The 17194-nt window shown below is 38.4% G+C and overlaps 1 protein-coding gene across 2 annotated transcripts in view; it reads left to right on the top strand.

Annotated features, from left to right (window-relative positions):
* The window catches only part of luzp2 (leucine zipper protein 2), a 356171-nt gene extending 344740 nt beyond the window's left edge, over positions 1-11431 (top strand). The window contains exons 13-14 of one of the 2 annotated variants that reach the window (XM_088089450.1): positions 732-806; positions 10498-11431. In XM_088089450.1, the coding sequence (XP_087945576.1) occupies positions 732-806; positions 10498-10605 (183 nt within the window). In that variant the 3' untranslated portion in view covers positions 10606-11431. The remainder of the gene's footprint in view (positions 1-731; positions 807-10497) is intronic. The other variant, XM_042489187.2, reaches the window with a different exon arrangement.
* The last annotated feature ends 5763 nt before the right edge of the window (positions 11432-17194 follow it).

The following is a 17194-nucleotide window of genomic DNA, read 5'->3' as shown; positions in this document are numbered from 1 at the left end:
AGGGTGCAAAACGGCTCCAAGTGTATTGGGCCAGGAAATGACTGACGTTGCTTGTAGCCAGATGTGGAATTCAGTAAGAGAACAACAAGAGCACATCCTGTAGGGCTGCAGCTAATGAGTATTTTCTGTATTGATTATTTTATGATTGATTGTTTAGTCTGTAAAATGTCAAGAAATGCTGAAAAATGCCCATCTTAGGTTCTGAGAGCCGGAGGTGACATCTTCAAATTGCTTGTACTGTTTTGTTTTTTCAACCAAAAGTTCAAATCCATTTACCACGATGCCATCAAAAATGAAACAAAAAGCTGCAGATTTTCACTAGAAACACCGAATGTTAGGCACTTTATGTTTGGTAAATTACTTTATAATCATCATTCATTTGACTTATTAATGTTGTTTATTAATTTACTGGTAATTGACAAATAAAAAAATAAAAAAAGATGTAACAGTTTAATTGCTATAAATCTGTCGTACTTATACATGTAAACATCTTACCTAAATTACTGTCATAAATCAAATGAGAAAATTAATGAGATAATTTTATGGTTGTTGAGGAAGTCAGTGTAACTTCTGGTAGCATTTCTGGGAAAATCAAAAAGGCATATTAATATCACTGATAGTAGTCTATTCATCTTGTGTTTTCACTGAATACACACAGCTGTGAGGCTGACACGACTTCCCAGCATGCACTCTCTGCACTGCACTGAGGTATTTGCTCTCTTCTCCTATAGACCGGGGGCAACTGCTTCCAGAATCAGACGGAGGAAACAGCCCCAGAAAGTAAAAAGCTACCAGAGCCACAGCAGGTGAGCGTCACACAAATTTATATCATAACAGATGCAGAGTTTCGACTTGTTGCTGCAGTGGATTGTTCATCGTTGGCCTCGAAGGAAATGAGTAAAGAGGCAAAAAATAGCTCGCACACTGCAGGGCTCTTATTTAATGCACCAAAGTGACGTTTAGAGCAAGACAGCTCTTCATCAGACTGATGAAGAGCGTCTGATGAAGAGCTGACTTGCTCTAAATGTCGCTTTGGTGCATTAAATAAGTGATATCTGGAGCCCTGCAGTGTGCGAGCCATTTTTTGCCTTTTCTCTACGTACTCATATCTGGTTCAGCACCTGCTCCAGGTTTGGGTTGGATGTGCGTGCAAACGTTTGCTTCTGTTTCACCTCCACAGGAAATCAGTTATTTACAGGAAATGTCACGCAGGATGAGGCTGATGTTTCTCTGATTTTTTCTTATTGTCAAAACATCCTTTGAAAAGATCACAATCAACAATGTTTTAGTCTGCCTCAGAAAACTTTCTGACTTCCCTCTCCCGTCTGTGGCACCGAGCCGAGAGTCCATTTGTTAATAATGACGGGAATGTTCAAAAAAATGGTCACAAATATATTTAAAAAGAGAGTAAAAAGAGTCAGTAATTTCAGCCCAGTCACCAGAATCAGATGTTAGCTTTGTACATTTCTGCAAACCATGAATGCAATACGTTTGCATTTTTCATATTTATCACACCAACATTTCTAAAGTGACACAGAATATGAGCTAAATTTTCAGCCTCAGACCACTGAGACTAACGGACAATTAAACAGATCGTTCTTTAGCGAGTCATCGCTGCTTTTCCAGCAGCTTTTTAGTCGACTAACAGATGTTTTTGGATTCCCATCCCTATATTATCACTGGGGATAGTGGCACAAAAAGAGGTTGTTTTTTACCAACATTGCTACGTTTCTTGCCAGGATAGTGCCACAAAAATGTTTTTGATTGTTTTGGGTTTTTTTTACAGATATTGCTGAGTCAAGCTAATGCGAAGAAAAAAAGGTTGTTTTTTTTTTATAAAGGCGTGGCTGTGTTTTCCACGGGGATATTGACAGGAAAAGCATTTGTTTTTTTTTACAGACATTGCTGCATTTCTTGCAAAGATAATACCAGGAAAATATCTTTGTTTTTACCAAGAAGTTGCTGCTTTTCTTCCACAAAAATTCCCAGAAAAGAGATTGTTCTTTACCAACATTGTTGCGTTCCCAGCCAGGATGATGCCAGAAAAAGAGGTTGTTTTTTACAGAGACATCGCTGCGTTTCTTGCTAGGATAATTCTGGGAGAAGCAGTTGTTTTTTAGTTTTTACTTGAGACAAACTGCTTTCCTAGTGGGATAATGATTGTTTTTTACCAAGACATCACTGCACTAAGTGTTGTTTTTTTTGTTTTTTCTACATTTCCTGCCGGGATAATGCCACAAAAAGAAAAAGGGTTTTTTACAGAGACATTGCTGTGTTTTCGGTAGGGATTGTGCCACCAAAAGCAGGGTTTTATGCAAGCAAGCAAACATGATCTTTTCCTAATCACAATAAAGTGGTGCTTGTTCCTTAACCTAACCACACGTTAACCACAGTGTTGTTAAAATGTAAAGTTTCAACACATCCGCTGCATAATGTACTGCAAATTTAATGTTTGCAGAAACTTACAGTGCTAACATTTACATCTACTCTAATTTATAAAGGAAGTGGGCATTAAATAAAGGAGTAAAAAGTGCATTTCAGCCGTGGTGTAATGAGTATTCACGGCAACATCTATGACGTGTGCTGCGGACTAAAAATAAACTGAAGTGCGTGGGTTCATGGTAATGAAGGAGCGTGTCAGCCTGTGCAAAGTTTTGGCTAATTGATGTGTTTTAACTGTTTTTGGACAACAATGGAGCTCTACAGCACAGAGGAATAAGCTGCACAGCGAATGCTTATTAGTGGATCAAATCATTGTTGGTTTTGGTCTTTTAAATAAATAACTCGCCTTTTCATGGGGAATTTTGACAACAAGAGAGCTATTTATAGCCGTTTTAAAAATAAATTGTTACACTGCACAAAAAAATCTCTCAATCCAAATGTGAAAAACATGTAGCATGATGAGTATGTTTTTAAGGGTTTCGTGGAAGGAAAGACGAAATATATGCAGCCGGCTCAATGTGACTTCTCAGTGACTGACAACTAATAAGCTGATAATTATTCAAGTCAGTCTGCAACACAGGAGTGAAACAAACGATACAGTGTGATGGAGAGACACACAAATGCCTACATCGCAGCTCTAAAAGAAGGCAACCACCAATGTCACCTATAGTATGTGATATTCAACGCCCTGCCAAAGCCGATGCACAACCGCCTCCCTCATCACGTTATTGAATTGAGTCACACCTGTTTGGCGGCGGCAGATGGTACAACAAAACAATGCATCTCATTTCAATGCAGTGCAATACTGTGTAACTGAGCAACTGTCTTGCATTGCAAGTGGCAACTATCCATTTATAGACCCCCACGCTATTTGCACAAGAATACGAGAACATTTCAAAAGCGATCTCGACAAATGGGCAGATTTGACTTCACTTGTTTGTTTTGTGCCAGAGAGACGTTCGGTGAGAGTCTGACAATTGCTTTTTTATGTAATGCAACAGTGGTTTGTGTCTCTGATTCAAAGCACTGTTAGATAATGGCGTTCTGCTTTGGATTCGATGTAGTGAAATACTTCCACATGTTACATGTCATTGAATTTTAAAGCAGAATTCGTTGCCGCTCTGCATCGGCACAAGATGCGAAACAAAACAGTTCACTGCGACCATTTAGTCACATTTTATATGTTTAAAATTATGTTACAGATCAGAAACTTATACATATATACTATATAGTATATATGTATACATATAGTGATATATATATATATCACTTTGGGTCATTTTCTTGTTTGTTTTTTAACCTTTTTTTTGGCTCATTTTCAAGTAATGTTCTTGTTTTTTATTTTACAAATTATTTGCAAATTTTTGTTCTTTGTCTTGTTTAGTTGCTCTTTTCCTTTTACATATATATTTTTTAAAGAAATCAAACTAATTTGCTTCGTTTTCAAAAGGTTAGAAGAGATTATTTTATTTTTGTTCCACTTTTTTTAAGTATTACATTTTTTTAGTAGCAGTAGCAAAGTTGACGAGAAGATATGACTTTTAATGACTTGGACTAATAACTTCAACTTGCTGCAACAACGTTATTTATTTATTTATTTATAATTATTTATTCTAGTTTTTTTAAAAATCTCATTAATTGGTAAATCTTAACGTGGTGTTTCAGCACTGAATCAACAATCGACTCTCTTCCTGCTGTCAGTCGGTATCCCTCATGCATAGCACTTACCATTCATGGTGTAGTAAACAATTTGATTAGTAATGATTTGCAATCCGGTCTCTGCGGATCAATCTGCATTAAAGTGCCCTCTATGCCTGTCACTACTCTGCCTTCATTATGTGTTCTCATGTTCGATTTGTGAGTCTGAGACTCTGAGTGGCGGCTCGCGTTACGCTGAAATGCTTTTGAAAAGAAAAGGCTATTCTTGTGGTCTCACAGCTGTTGTGTTTTTGCACAACACGAAGAAAGGTTTAAATAACAACAAGAAAACACCAGCACTTTTCAGGTGAGACATATTGTACAATAAGCCTTCATCTTTTCACTCAGTCTCCGGCGGCAGACTTATCAGACAAAGAGGCTCTCATCAATGTGGCCCGAACATCGACAAGCTGACAGACCAACACAACAAACCCACAGAGGAGTTTTCAGCCAGATTAACTATAATGTCAACAACATGCAGGAAAACAACGTCGCTCCGGAGTGCTGGATATACTCCGCGAGCTTTAAGGCCACAGCGTTCAATATTACCTGTATTATTTTTATTCAGATGTTCGGTACATCTGCTCGAGTCCATCATTAAGATTCTTTGAGAGTAAAGTTTTTCCTGTTTCTTCTTAAGTCAAAAATATACCTCCGTAACACTTCAGCACACCCCGGCATTCCCAAACAACAGAGCACATCTCCGAAGCACACTGGCATCAGAGATGTTTGTTTCTGACATTCCTGAATTCATTAAATACAAAAGGTACAAGTGGAAGCAAACCCGGGCGAATATAAAACTCACAAAGGGCGAAATGTGAGGAAAATCTAAAATAAATTAAAATAAACAGAGCCAGATATGCAATTGTTGACATTCATCAATTATTAATATCATTCAAAATTATTTAAAAACCAATGAATGAGTCTGTCAGCTCTTGATTCTGTGTTTTTACAATCATAAAAATAGTTTAATTCTGCCTGCTGTGTTTGTGTTTTGGATTTGACAATAAGGAGGGCTCAATATTCAAGTATCATATGGATGAAATTATTAATAATAATTTATAATGATATACTTTTCTTAACAAATATGTTATTCATTGTTTCCTGCCCAGAGACTGCAGATACTAATAAGCTTATAGCTAACTTTAAGCTGCAAAGACGTTGTGAATTCTCTCCTTCAAATAAACAAATAAAACTAAATTAAAAAAAAAAAAAAAAAAGTACAATTACCACCATGTAGTCGTGAGCCTCCAGAATCAGTAAAGTGTAAAAAAAAGTGCTTTTGCAGAACATTGTGATGTCACAGTGAAGTTGACCTTTTGGCTCTAAAATGTCAGCACTTCATCATTTTATCCTGTTAGACATTTGTGTGAAATTTTGTAATTATCATATGGATTCTTAAGTTTTGGCCAAATACTGGCTTTGTAAGGTCACAGTGACCTTGACCTTTCACCACCACATTTCAGTCATACTTGGACTCATTCTTGAGTCCAAACCATCATCTTTGTTTTTATTGTGTTTTTATCGCCTGGTGTGTTCTTCTGTGTCATATTGTTTGTGCTTTGTGTGTTTTTATTATGTTTTTACACTTTCTGCAACACAAAGGGTCCTCTGGGACAAATAATTTAAGTGAACTGAACCGAACCAAACTGAATTTGTTTGGACAAAGATAAACTTTGAGAGTCCAAGTTGACGTTTGTGCCAGATTTAAAAAAACAAAAAGGTTTTGCTGACATATTGCATTTGTGAGAAAAAGATGAATGCAAGGTCACAGTGACCTTTGATCACCAAAATCTATTCAATTCATTGTTGAGTTTGGGTAGATGTTTGTGCCAAAAAGCAAAAAAGTAGTAATAATAATCCCCTCATGGTGTTATTGAGATATCGTGTTGACTAGAATGAGAAAGACAAGGGCACTTGGATTTTGACCTTTGATAAATAACCACGAAAATCTGATCTGTTCATCATTGAGTCCAAGCGGACGTTTGTGCCAAATTTGAAGAAATTCCCTTGAGGTGTTCTTGAGATATCATGTCAACTAGAATTAGACAGTCAAGGTCAAAGTGGCTTTTCATCTAGAGAAATCTTATCAGTTCATCGTTGAGTCCAAGCGGACGTTTGTGCCAAATTTGTTGAAATTCTGTAAAGGCCTTCTTTACATATTGGGTTCCCAAGAATGGGATTGACAGACTGACAACCCAAAAACATGCTATGACTAAAGCCAGAGCGGAGGCATAAAAAATCCTCCTCCATCCTCCTGCTGCAGCAGTCAGTTAGTAATTGAGTTAAGACGGCCACAGTAAAACAGGACAAGTATGACGGTTACCGTCTTTTTATCAAATTATATTCATAGAACAAGAGTTCACAGCCAACAGTCTTTCAAAAAAAATTCATCCATAGCTATGAAAAATCCTGAGTCAAGTTAAAGTCAAAATTGTAAGTTTGTATCTGTAGTGAAAACACAGAAGTTGTTTTTCTCTCGATATTTGTGTAAAATCAGCTTGACTGCTGACATTGGTAGTGCTGCCACTGACAAAGCTTTTGTAAGTTTTTCCAAAAATTCCACTCTTGCACAAAACTTTTGTATGTCCTTAAGGGAGTTTAAGCTGTTGATAAATAAGATACAAACAGAAAAAAAGAAACCCCAAACACGCATCAAAGTGGGCGGAAACTGAGGTTGGCAAGAAGCCTCCAGAGTGCATTAAGTGAGGGATCGTTTTCCTGCAGAAGGAGGAGAGAGTCACTGAGTGCCGAGTCACAGTCACTGAATCACAGTCAGTTCAAAATGCACAACTCCATATATTCTTATACACAACTGACAAATACTACAGCGTGGTCAAATTCAAAGTTTACGTTCGAGCTCTCCTGAAAGTGATGTGATAAATGTCGAGGTGTGTGTGTGTGTGTGTCGCCTCTTTTTGTTTGTTTTGCTCGAAGCCAGGTGGTGGAACTATAACCTGCTGCCACGCAGAGTGATGTGTAACTCAATAATTTGCAAGCAGCCAGCGAGCCTAAAGGCATTCTCCAAAGTGACATTGGTAAACACAAAACAGATGCTTTGCTTGGGGAATTGGCTCCTGGAGCCCGTGTGCAGTGCTTAAACATGCCATTGCCAAAACTGACTTAAATTATTCAAAATACCAAAGAGAAGGGGGAAAAAAAGCATCCCATTAATGAAATACAGTGGGAGCAATAATGTCTTTAAAATGTTAGCGGGATAACGAGAACACACACAAACAGACGTTTTAAGCTGCGTTGTGTTTCGATGTGCCACTCAGCTGTAAACAGCCTGTCAGAGCTGGTCTTCAGAGTCCTGAGAGCTGCTGGTTTCCGTCCCACCAGGTAGTTAATTGCATTTATTTCCAGGTGTAACTCATTTTCTTGATAGCTGAAATGAAAACCAGCAGGATTCTGAGCTGTGTCCAAATCCAGGAGTGTTTCCTCTTCAAAAGTCAGCATTTCAAAAACTACTGCATCACATCAGGTGGACAGAGTTACATTTACCCTTTAACTTTAGCCTTAGAGAGTGATTTAACGACAAAGTTATTTGCCTTTTTCCTTATTTTCTTTAAGAAAATAAAGCACCGCTGCCTTGCTGTGGTGGACTGTAATTAAGTACATTAACTGTACTTCATATATTTTTGAAATTACACATTTTAAATTAAAAGAAAAGAAAAAAAAGCACTTTCTTTGCATCATTTTAACCTTTTTTTCTTTTTTTCTAATATTTACAGGTAATTTTCCGCGTAATTTTTTACTAATTTATTGTTAGTTTTTAGGCCATTTGGTGTTTAGTTGCTCACTGCTTTCTCACCAGTTTGAGTGTCAAAGGTTTAAATAAGCTTTTTAATTATCTGCATAATGAGTTAATGAAAAAATAAATACATTATTAAACTTGTCAACAACAGGCTATTCTTGTGCTGGGTACAGACACCTTTCTCAAGCTGTTTAACTCTTTGTTCACCTGGTTAAAAATTGGTTTGATTTATTTAAAAAATATGGAGGGAAAAGGCAATGACCAAATTGGCAAGAAATGTCAGAATAGCAACAAAAAAAATTGATTTATTTGTTGTTGTTTTTTAACAGAAACAGGGGAGGCTCATAAAAAAAATTATCCAAAAACAAATAGGGAAAAATGGCCAGAAAACTATATTTACAAATATTTTTAATTTTCAGCACTTTTTTGGGGATAGTTTTTTTTTTTGTTTGTTTGTTTTTTTTTGCTTTTTTACTTTTCTTTTTTTTTGCTCATTTTCAGGTAATTTTCCTGTTGACTTTTTATTGGTTTTCCTTAATTTTGGACCATGTCTTGTTAAATTTCTTAATGCCTTCTGATCATGTTTTTGCTCCGGTTTTAAAGGGTTAAAGCAATTAATATTTGTTCTATGCTGTGTTAGGAAAGTCAACTGCAATAGTAATGTGTTTAGTCTATCAACCAATTACTTTTTTCTAAAGAAAGTAGTTAATTAAAGCAATATTTTACTTTTTTATAGTAATGTTTAAATGATAACCTTTTTGTAGGAGGGACGTCTACACCCTCCATATATTTTTTTAAGGCTCAAGGAATCATTTAATGAGTTTTGGTGGGAGTTAATGAGGAAAACTCCACAGGGCACTTTTAGCTTGGCTTTCAATAGTCTTTACTGTTTTAGGGCAACTTTTAACTCGTCCAGAAAGAGAATGAACTAGAGAGAATTGTACTGATGTGCTATTAACTTTGATATATGTACAGCTAAAGGAGAGCACACTGCAGATTTCACCACGGGGAATTTTCCAGTTATACGGTTTGGCTGCTTAGTTACTAGAAGAAAATGTTGGTATTTAACGTTTCTGCAAACCACAGATTTTCTTCATAAGTTCCGTACGTATCATGTTTATGTTCCTGAATAGACGCATTATATGAGCTGACTTTGCCTTTGCGAGGTGGAGGGGACTGTGGATGCAACAAATGACAAAGCTGGTCATTTTTTTAAGTGAGTCATCGTTGCATTTTCAGGAGCTTTTTGTCCACCAAATGAGGATTTTTTTAGTGATCAGTTGCTTTGTTTCCATTGGGCATAGTGCCACAAACAGTGGTTGGTTTTTATACTGAGACATTACTTCATTTCCTGCTGGAATAAAGCCTTGAAAAGTGGCTGTCTTTCACAGAGACGTTGCTGCATTGCCAGCTCTGATTGTGCCATCGAAAGTGGGCACTGAAGCTAAAACATGATTTTTTCCTTGACATTATCACACAGGTTTTTTAATGCCTAAACAGAAATACAGAGTAACCTTACTGTTGTTGAAATGTAAAGACAGAAGAATACAAACACGATCTGTATGTGTCTTCATATTACGTATCCCTCTGCATCTGCCGTTGACGTTCTGGGATGCCGCTACCGTGATGACAGCAAATGCACATGGTGGAATAACGCTGCACGTGGTTATGTTTAGACAACAAAAGCAATCAACACTGGGACATCGACAAACACACATGGAAGGAAAAAGAAAAAAAAGACATCACATACAGACAGGAAGCGAACAGCAGACTCCTGCATGATAGTCTGGGGTTTGTTGGACCCTCCCCCGCGCCCTATAGGCGTCTTTGTGCTCCTTGTATTACGTCATAAACAGCAGCGTTTCAGCCTAATGCCGTTCTCTGGCGTATCATGCGATAAGCAGCTGAGTTCTCAAGTGACGCCACTCATGCAAGTAACATGCTGCTGCAGCAGGAGCCGTCCGTAACAACACCTCAGCTTTCTCAGCTGACGACATCCAGCTGCACACGCAAAAAGTGGTCTTTAACAGGTAATCTGCACCTGCAGAATTCCAACCGAAACCAGATTTATCACAGATTTTTTCAAATGTTGTCTTTAATGAATGTTTTGTATCCCAAAAAAACCACTAAACTGTAGATTTTCATTTAGAATCACCGCGGAAAACTAAAGTAAAAAAAATCCACAGTTTTCGCTTGGGTCTGATAATAAAATGTAACAAATGTGATTTTTTTTTCTTGGTTTGCAGAAACGCACAATGCCAACATTTATTCTGGAGACTCGGTTGTTTGGGGAGGACAGAAGGAGAACATTCAATACTGTAGCATCCAGTCTGTCAGAGGCAACGCTTTTGTTAAGCTGCAACAACTAAAGTAGCGGCCCCTAAAATGAGACAGAAGTTGTGTGGAGAGAACTGAGACTGAGAGAGGAATCAAACTGATTACAATGCTCAGGAGTACCCTTTAACATTATCTTTAAATAACTTCCCTTGCATCCCACAGATATATTTAGGAGCATTTCCCGCTCCGATTACAGACCACCACATGTCTACTGTGGAATATTATTGTGTCAGTCTAATTAAGAATCTTTATCTTCCGAACAGCAAAGGAGCCAAGCGCAGACTGGAAAATCCACCACAAAGCTCTCAGACGACAGCGAGGAGGCAGAGGGAGGCAGCAGCAAAAAGACAAAGCCGCATGAATACAACTGAGCGGACGGCATATCATCCGAAATGCAGAGCTCCTGCATTGCCTGAAGGATCTTTCGAAGAGCACACACTTTGCGCACTCTCACAAAAAACATATGTGCGCCCACACACACACACACACTAACACACAGACACACACACACAGCTACACATACGCATATCAGCATTGTTTGCGAACGCTGAGACACTGGAATTGTCAACAAATTTCAAACTGTCATCTGCGAACCTCCATAGTAAAATGGCATGCATTCTAGAAATTCTTTTTAAAAGGTAGCAATGGCACTGGTAACTTGTTTCATGATTGTTCATTTGTTGTTTACTTATCTGAGTTTTATTCTGAGTGAGGACACTGCTTTCTAAATGTGTGATCTTTCTAGAAAAATCCCTTTGCACTGGTGAGGTCTGACAATGTATCCTGTGATAAGTATATCAATTGACAAATAAAAAAAAAATACTACTACTATTACTACTACTACTACTTCTACTACCCAACTTAGACTATTGTTTGTCACTCATTGTAGCAAGGTTAATTTACTCCTCCACATTTTGAAATATAGAGGCTCAAGTTGGCTGGCCAACTGTTCAACATTTAATATTTCAGCACTCTTTCTGCCTTTAACACTCCAGAGGCAAAGAGCCAAAGACTCACAATGGGTCGTCTCCCTGAGAATGTGCCATGCACTGAGTAGTAACTCCTAGCTACATGTATCTGTGTTATCTGACCTTTCTGTGTCCTTTCAATAAACTGTAATTTTCAGTAAATGTGTGAAGAATAAATGGTTATTCGTGGGAAAGAAATGAGTGAGTATGTTTGTGATCAACAGAGGAAACGGGTTGCAAAAAGCAATCAGGATTTATGCCGTGTGAATATTAATTACACCTCCAGTGCTACAAGCGGAGGTTGCCGACAGGTCAGAGGGAAATGTGTATTTTCCAAAAGAGAAATTATTCATCAAATCATTTTCAAACATTGACTTTGTTGAATAAATCTGATACAAATGAGGAAGGTCGTAGCTTGACCTTTTTTGTCCTAGCTGTCCAAAATGCAAATCCAGCCTCCTTTTACTGAGTAATTTAACATGTTCTCTGACCTGGATCACTGCAAATCACCATGCACAAGTTGTAGAAATTATTTAAGATTCATTTGTTGGAGTATAATTTTTTGGGGTTTAATAAAGCATTGCAGTTCCTGATCACTGATCCCCACATCTGAATGTGCTGCCTCCACCCTTCACTGTATATAGCTGACAAGAGCCAAATGTAGCCTTTTAATTTGTAGTGTATTCATGCATAATGTGTCCATTAGAGCTGCACCTAATGGATATTTTCAGTATCAGTCTGCTGGATTTTTTTGGGTTTTTTTTTTGATAAATCAATGAAAATGTAAAAATTGCCAGCTCTTTCTTATTTCCAAGACTTCAAATACTGACACTTTGTCACGCCCCTCTGCATGGGGAATCCCAGCATCCCAAGTCGTCGCATATTCCAGCTTTGCAGCGGACTTCCGCATCTACATATTACGCTCTGGGTATCCTCCGTCTGCTGCTGCCGTGATGTCAACAAGAGTTATAATGGGATTACGCAACAAGCACACTGATGGTTTTGTTTAGGAAAAGGAGGAGCATGTTAAGGTGAGAAAAAAACATCACATGTAGACCTGAAGAGAACATTAGACTCCTGCATAAAACTCCAGGGTTTGTTGGACCCATCAAACTGACCCTCCTGCCTGCTCCATAGAGACCTTTGTGCTCCTTATATTTTGTCATTGCTCGGCGTATCATGCAGACGCGACAGGTTCCCTTTGACTGCATTCTCAACATCAGCTGGCTGTCAGCGTATCATGCTGCCGCCTCAGGTGCCATCTGGCCACCCAGTGGTGGTTTTTGGCGTTGGGATCTCGCGCTGGAATCACTGCAAAAGCACAGAATTTGGTGACTTCAGAAGGAGAACAGGCTGGGAATCCACACGAAAGGAAGCCTTTGCTGTGTGATACAAAGCAGAGTTTCAACTAAATCCAATATCTGTGGCAATATCTGACGCCGAGATCAACTGACTTCATAAAAAAGTGATGAGGTCCATGTAGGAGGGAGGGGAAGAAGATGGGGGCAACAAAACTGGACTTTCATCTTGTAGACCAACATTTGTGTCCCATGTGAAACCAAAAGTCAGTGTTTCTGTAACAAAACGTTATGCAATTTACGCAGGTCACATACAACTTAATTACGCCACATTACGTTACGTAACGAACATACTTAACACAAAACATGATTTTTAAAAACCTAACTGTGAGCATTTCACAAACCTGTCTCAGAGTGTTTCAGCTGTGCGTCACATACAGACACCAAAGGGTGCAAACACAGAGGGGCGCAACAAAGCATCAGTATCTGACGACCCGGGAATGAGAACGGGTTAAAACTGCCCGTCACGAAATCCTAGACCAAAACGTAATTTCATAAAATGTCCCTCTAACAGTCCAAATACTTTACGGTTAATTAAGAGAGGGAACATCAACATCAAGTTCTTACTTTTGAGAAGTCTGTCCATCTTTTATCAAAATAGTTTGCGATTAATTTTCTGCTGATTGACTAATAGAACTGACTAATCATTGCAGCACTAGTGTTCATGTTTAAATAATAGTTATTATTAAACTGTATTAAGAAAATGATTGTAGCCACACTGACTGCAAAGCAAACAGCATAACACAAATAAACAAAAAAAAAAAAATGCTCTGGCTTTAAGGGATCACGATCACAAATATGACTCTAAAGGTGTTCAGGCTGAACAGAAAGCAGGTTTTAGCCTGATTGCTTATAAAGTCAATGCAAAGTGGATGCTAATTATCCCTTTGAGGCACAAACTGAGGCAAAGACGCGACCGGGTAAGTTAAAATGGTTTCAAATTATCAAACATTTTGTGCTGATGCCGAGGCTGAGTGGCTTCACTTCATGAATGTCTATCAGGAGGAAAAAACAAAAAAAGGAGAACAGGAGGAAAAGGAAGGAGTTCTCAGGGGGCTCCTGAGATCAGTCAGTCACACTGCAAACAAAGGTGAATAAACATGGCATTAAAAAACAGCTCAGCGGTCAAATTTGCACACTGAGAGTACGTAAATAAACAAGAAAAGTAGTTTTAAGGCAAGAAGACTCAAAATATAAAATATAAGTTTTTAACAGCCTCTCCATGACCTTACATTGTCCTTATCGTCGTAAATTACCCATCAGTCTTCACCGAGGGGTTCTGCAGGGTGCTGAGAAGTAAAGCTAATGCAAAAGTGCCTTAAAAATGCTTTCTTTCAATTGGACAGAGGGGGGTGACTCCACCAGACGCAAAAGATATCCGAACATATACAAATCTATGCACAAAGATTAAGTTTATGGTCTTAACTGATAGTTTCAAGTCTTCTTTTGAGCAGCCTTTATCTGCACCGTGGAGGAGTTTCATCTTTGTGATTCTACAATGTTATAGCACGTACAGGGTTCACACACTTTTTACCAATACATTTCCATGACTTTCCATGACTTTTCCATTACCTTGAGGCAAAAAATCAAGACCATACGTTCTATGAAATGACCATCAACACTGGTTCGTTTTCATTTCAGAAATTTAATGAAAATTTGGCGATGTTTTTCTTTAAAGGGTTTTTTTGAAGAAATGATTTTCGCTTTTTTTTGTTGTTTACATTTTTTTGGCATTTTTTTTAAACATTTTTGCTGGTATTTAAGAAGAAAATGGGGTGATTATTTTATTTTATTTTTTAGATTTTTGGTGATTTTTAAAGAACATGTTTTTTAAACCCACAGACTCACATGTTTGGAAAACATTTTTCCTTGAAAAATCACCCAAAATGATGCCATTTATCACAGTCAGAAACTCCAAAAACATAAATATTTGTTGAATTATCCAATTTCAGATGACCTTTGAATACACTGTGTTATAATACAGGTTTCTAAAACAAAATTTCATCACTTTTCTCACAACTTTCAAGGGTATATTTAGTTTCTAAAACTCTCCCAGGCCTGAAAGTTGCAATTTGCAAATTCCCTGACTTTTCCTGGTTTTTCATAACCCTGGGCGTTATCACCTATGGAAACTTAATCCAAAATTTGAGACATTTTACTCTCTTGTGTGACCCAGTCTGCGATGCCAGAGATCAGCACACCTGGGTCTCCACCTCTACCTACTGCTCACCACACACTCCACCTGAGACAGTCGCCAGCCACTTTGGGATCACTTTGCCTTTGGAGACTGGAGACCCAGACAGCACAGGAACACACAAACCCTCTACCATCCGCATCCAGGTAACGATTCTTGGAGGAGCTCCTGTTAGAGGTTTTCGGGGTACATCCAACAGGCCCCGAACACACTGCAGGGACTATGTATCTCATCTGGCCCGGGAACGCCTCTGGGTCCCCCAGGAGGAGCTGGAGAGCGCTGCTGGGCAGAGGGACATCTGGAGGGCTTTGCTCAGCCTGCTGCCCTGGGACCCGGCCCTGGATAAGCAGATGAAAATGGACGGATGGATAAATCTCATATATTTGGAGTCAATATTTGTTTGTGAAGGACTTCTGTGGCTCCTCTCTGGGCTTTCAAAGCTACAGCTTCGTGGTCACAGCATCCCATTCATGTGACATTTGGTGCGGTCACTGGATCCAAGAGTGTCCGTGCTGGAAAATGTTAGGCGACAGGTGCACAGCTCTATTTTAAGGCTCATAATCCATCTTTTTTTTTTTTTTTTTTGTGCAAGTTTGCGAGCCTCCTCCAGGTCGGCTATGCGTCTTGCTGAGAGCAAACAAAAGGGCCTGTCGCCAGGATTTGGAGACCAGTGGCAGACCTTGCAAAGGCTGACATTAAACCTCAGAGCTGCCGGTGGCCGAAGCGGCAGGGGAGAAGAAAGATGGTCAGGCTTGCTCTGAAGTAAACAGGCTTGGTTTTTGATCAAAGTGACAGTGTCATTTTTGTGTGCCATCTTCATTTTACTGCCTCCTATTCACAGCTTGTGGGACTTATGTATTATTTCTGGGACAATTACGCGGGCTTAATTTCTAGCTGAGCTTCACAAGAAACCTGCTTTTGAATGCACCCAGCAAATGGAAAAATGGTATCTGTAGCATGAATACAAAATACAGCCTATTGTAAAGATAATATAATTCATTTGCTTTGCTGTGTGGGAGAGACAGGTCACAAGGACCCTCAAACAACAAATACAGAGAGGTTTGCTTTACAGAATAAGAAATGTGCATGAAAAGAAGGTAGTGGACTCCTGCACAGTGTCAGCATTGAGTTTTTTTTTTAAATCACAGTGATCAGTGTGCAGTGCTGACAATGTGCAAGAGTCCTCTGTCTTCTTTTTACTTTGTTAGGCTTTATTTAGTCTAAAAGATTTGGATATAACACAAACTATATGACCAAATGACCAAATACGCTTATAGGAGTAAAGATCCTTCACATCAAGACCTTGTGGTTACTTTTTGTGTTCTTTTTGTGTTTTTTTTAATTTAATTTTATTTTTCTGTTATTATCTTTCTTCTGTTATTATCCACAGGAAAAATAAAAATAAAAATCTTAAATGATTTGAAAATATATCCAGAAGTATTTATTATTATTACTGGATATTTTTTAGAAGTGAGTATTTTAGTTTAGTTTAGTATTTGAGTATTTTAGTATTATTATTTATTTAAGTAAGTATTTATTATTTTGTATTTTCCCCCCTTATTTTTCTTGTGGATGATTACAGAAGCTGTGAATGAATTTCTGTAACAAATGTAATTTCCTGTGGAGGATTAATAAAGTATCTATCTAATCTCAAGAGTATTTTGAGGGGGTTAAATAAAGTTTAAATAATAATAAGAAAATACTAAACGCCATAAGTGCATAAACATAGTGGGAAAAAGTCAATGTTTGAAGAAACTTTTTTTAATTAAATGTAAATGTAAAGTGTAATAGTGTTGGCTAGTGATTATAATATTAACCAATTTTTCCAACAATTACGGATTAAAAAGAAGTTAATTAAATATTATTATTCATTAAATTATTTTAAACCGGTTTAATATCCAGAATATTCCCCAAAACTTCCCCAAAGTCTTGATGTTATACGCTCAGGTACAGTAGGTGGCGGTGCTGGTTTGTAGCCCGTCAATTAAACTAAAAGAAGAAGAAGAAGAGCCACCTTTTCTGTGATTGTCGTAATTACTGAGCGCACCTGAACGCATCTGCGCGCACCTGAACGCATCTGAGCGCACCTGAGCGCACCTGAACGCACCTGAGCGCACCTGAACGCATCTGCGCGCACCTGAACGCACCTAAACGCACCTGAACGCACCTGAGCGCACCTGAACGCAGCGCACAATTTAAACCGTCGCGTGAACTAACGGCTGCACGGTGACCCACAACCAGGAAACGGACGACGGAATTGACTAATTAAATACATATAAAGTGAATTAAACTACAGAAATCTTAAATAAAAACACGGTGGGTGATAAAAACGCTTTGAAGACAGCTGCTGGGCGGTTGGAGAGACGTTGAAGTTGCAGTTAACCCTTTCCGGAGCGGATTTGTTTTGCTAGCTAAAAGTGCAGCCGGTCAACGGCGACCG

Source organism: Plectropomus leopardus, chromosome 1, assembly GCF_026936395.1.
Source record: "Plectropomus leopardus strain MGB_pleo_1.0 chromosome 1, ASM2693639v1, whole genome shotgun sequence".
NCBI classification, from domain to species: Eukaryota; Metazoa; Chordata; class Actinopteri; order Perciformes; family Serranidae; genus Plectropomus; species Plectropomus leopardus.
Note: the sequence above shows the minus strand (reverse complement) of the source record. Positions and strands in the feature narration are given on the sequence as shown.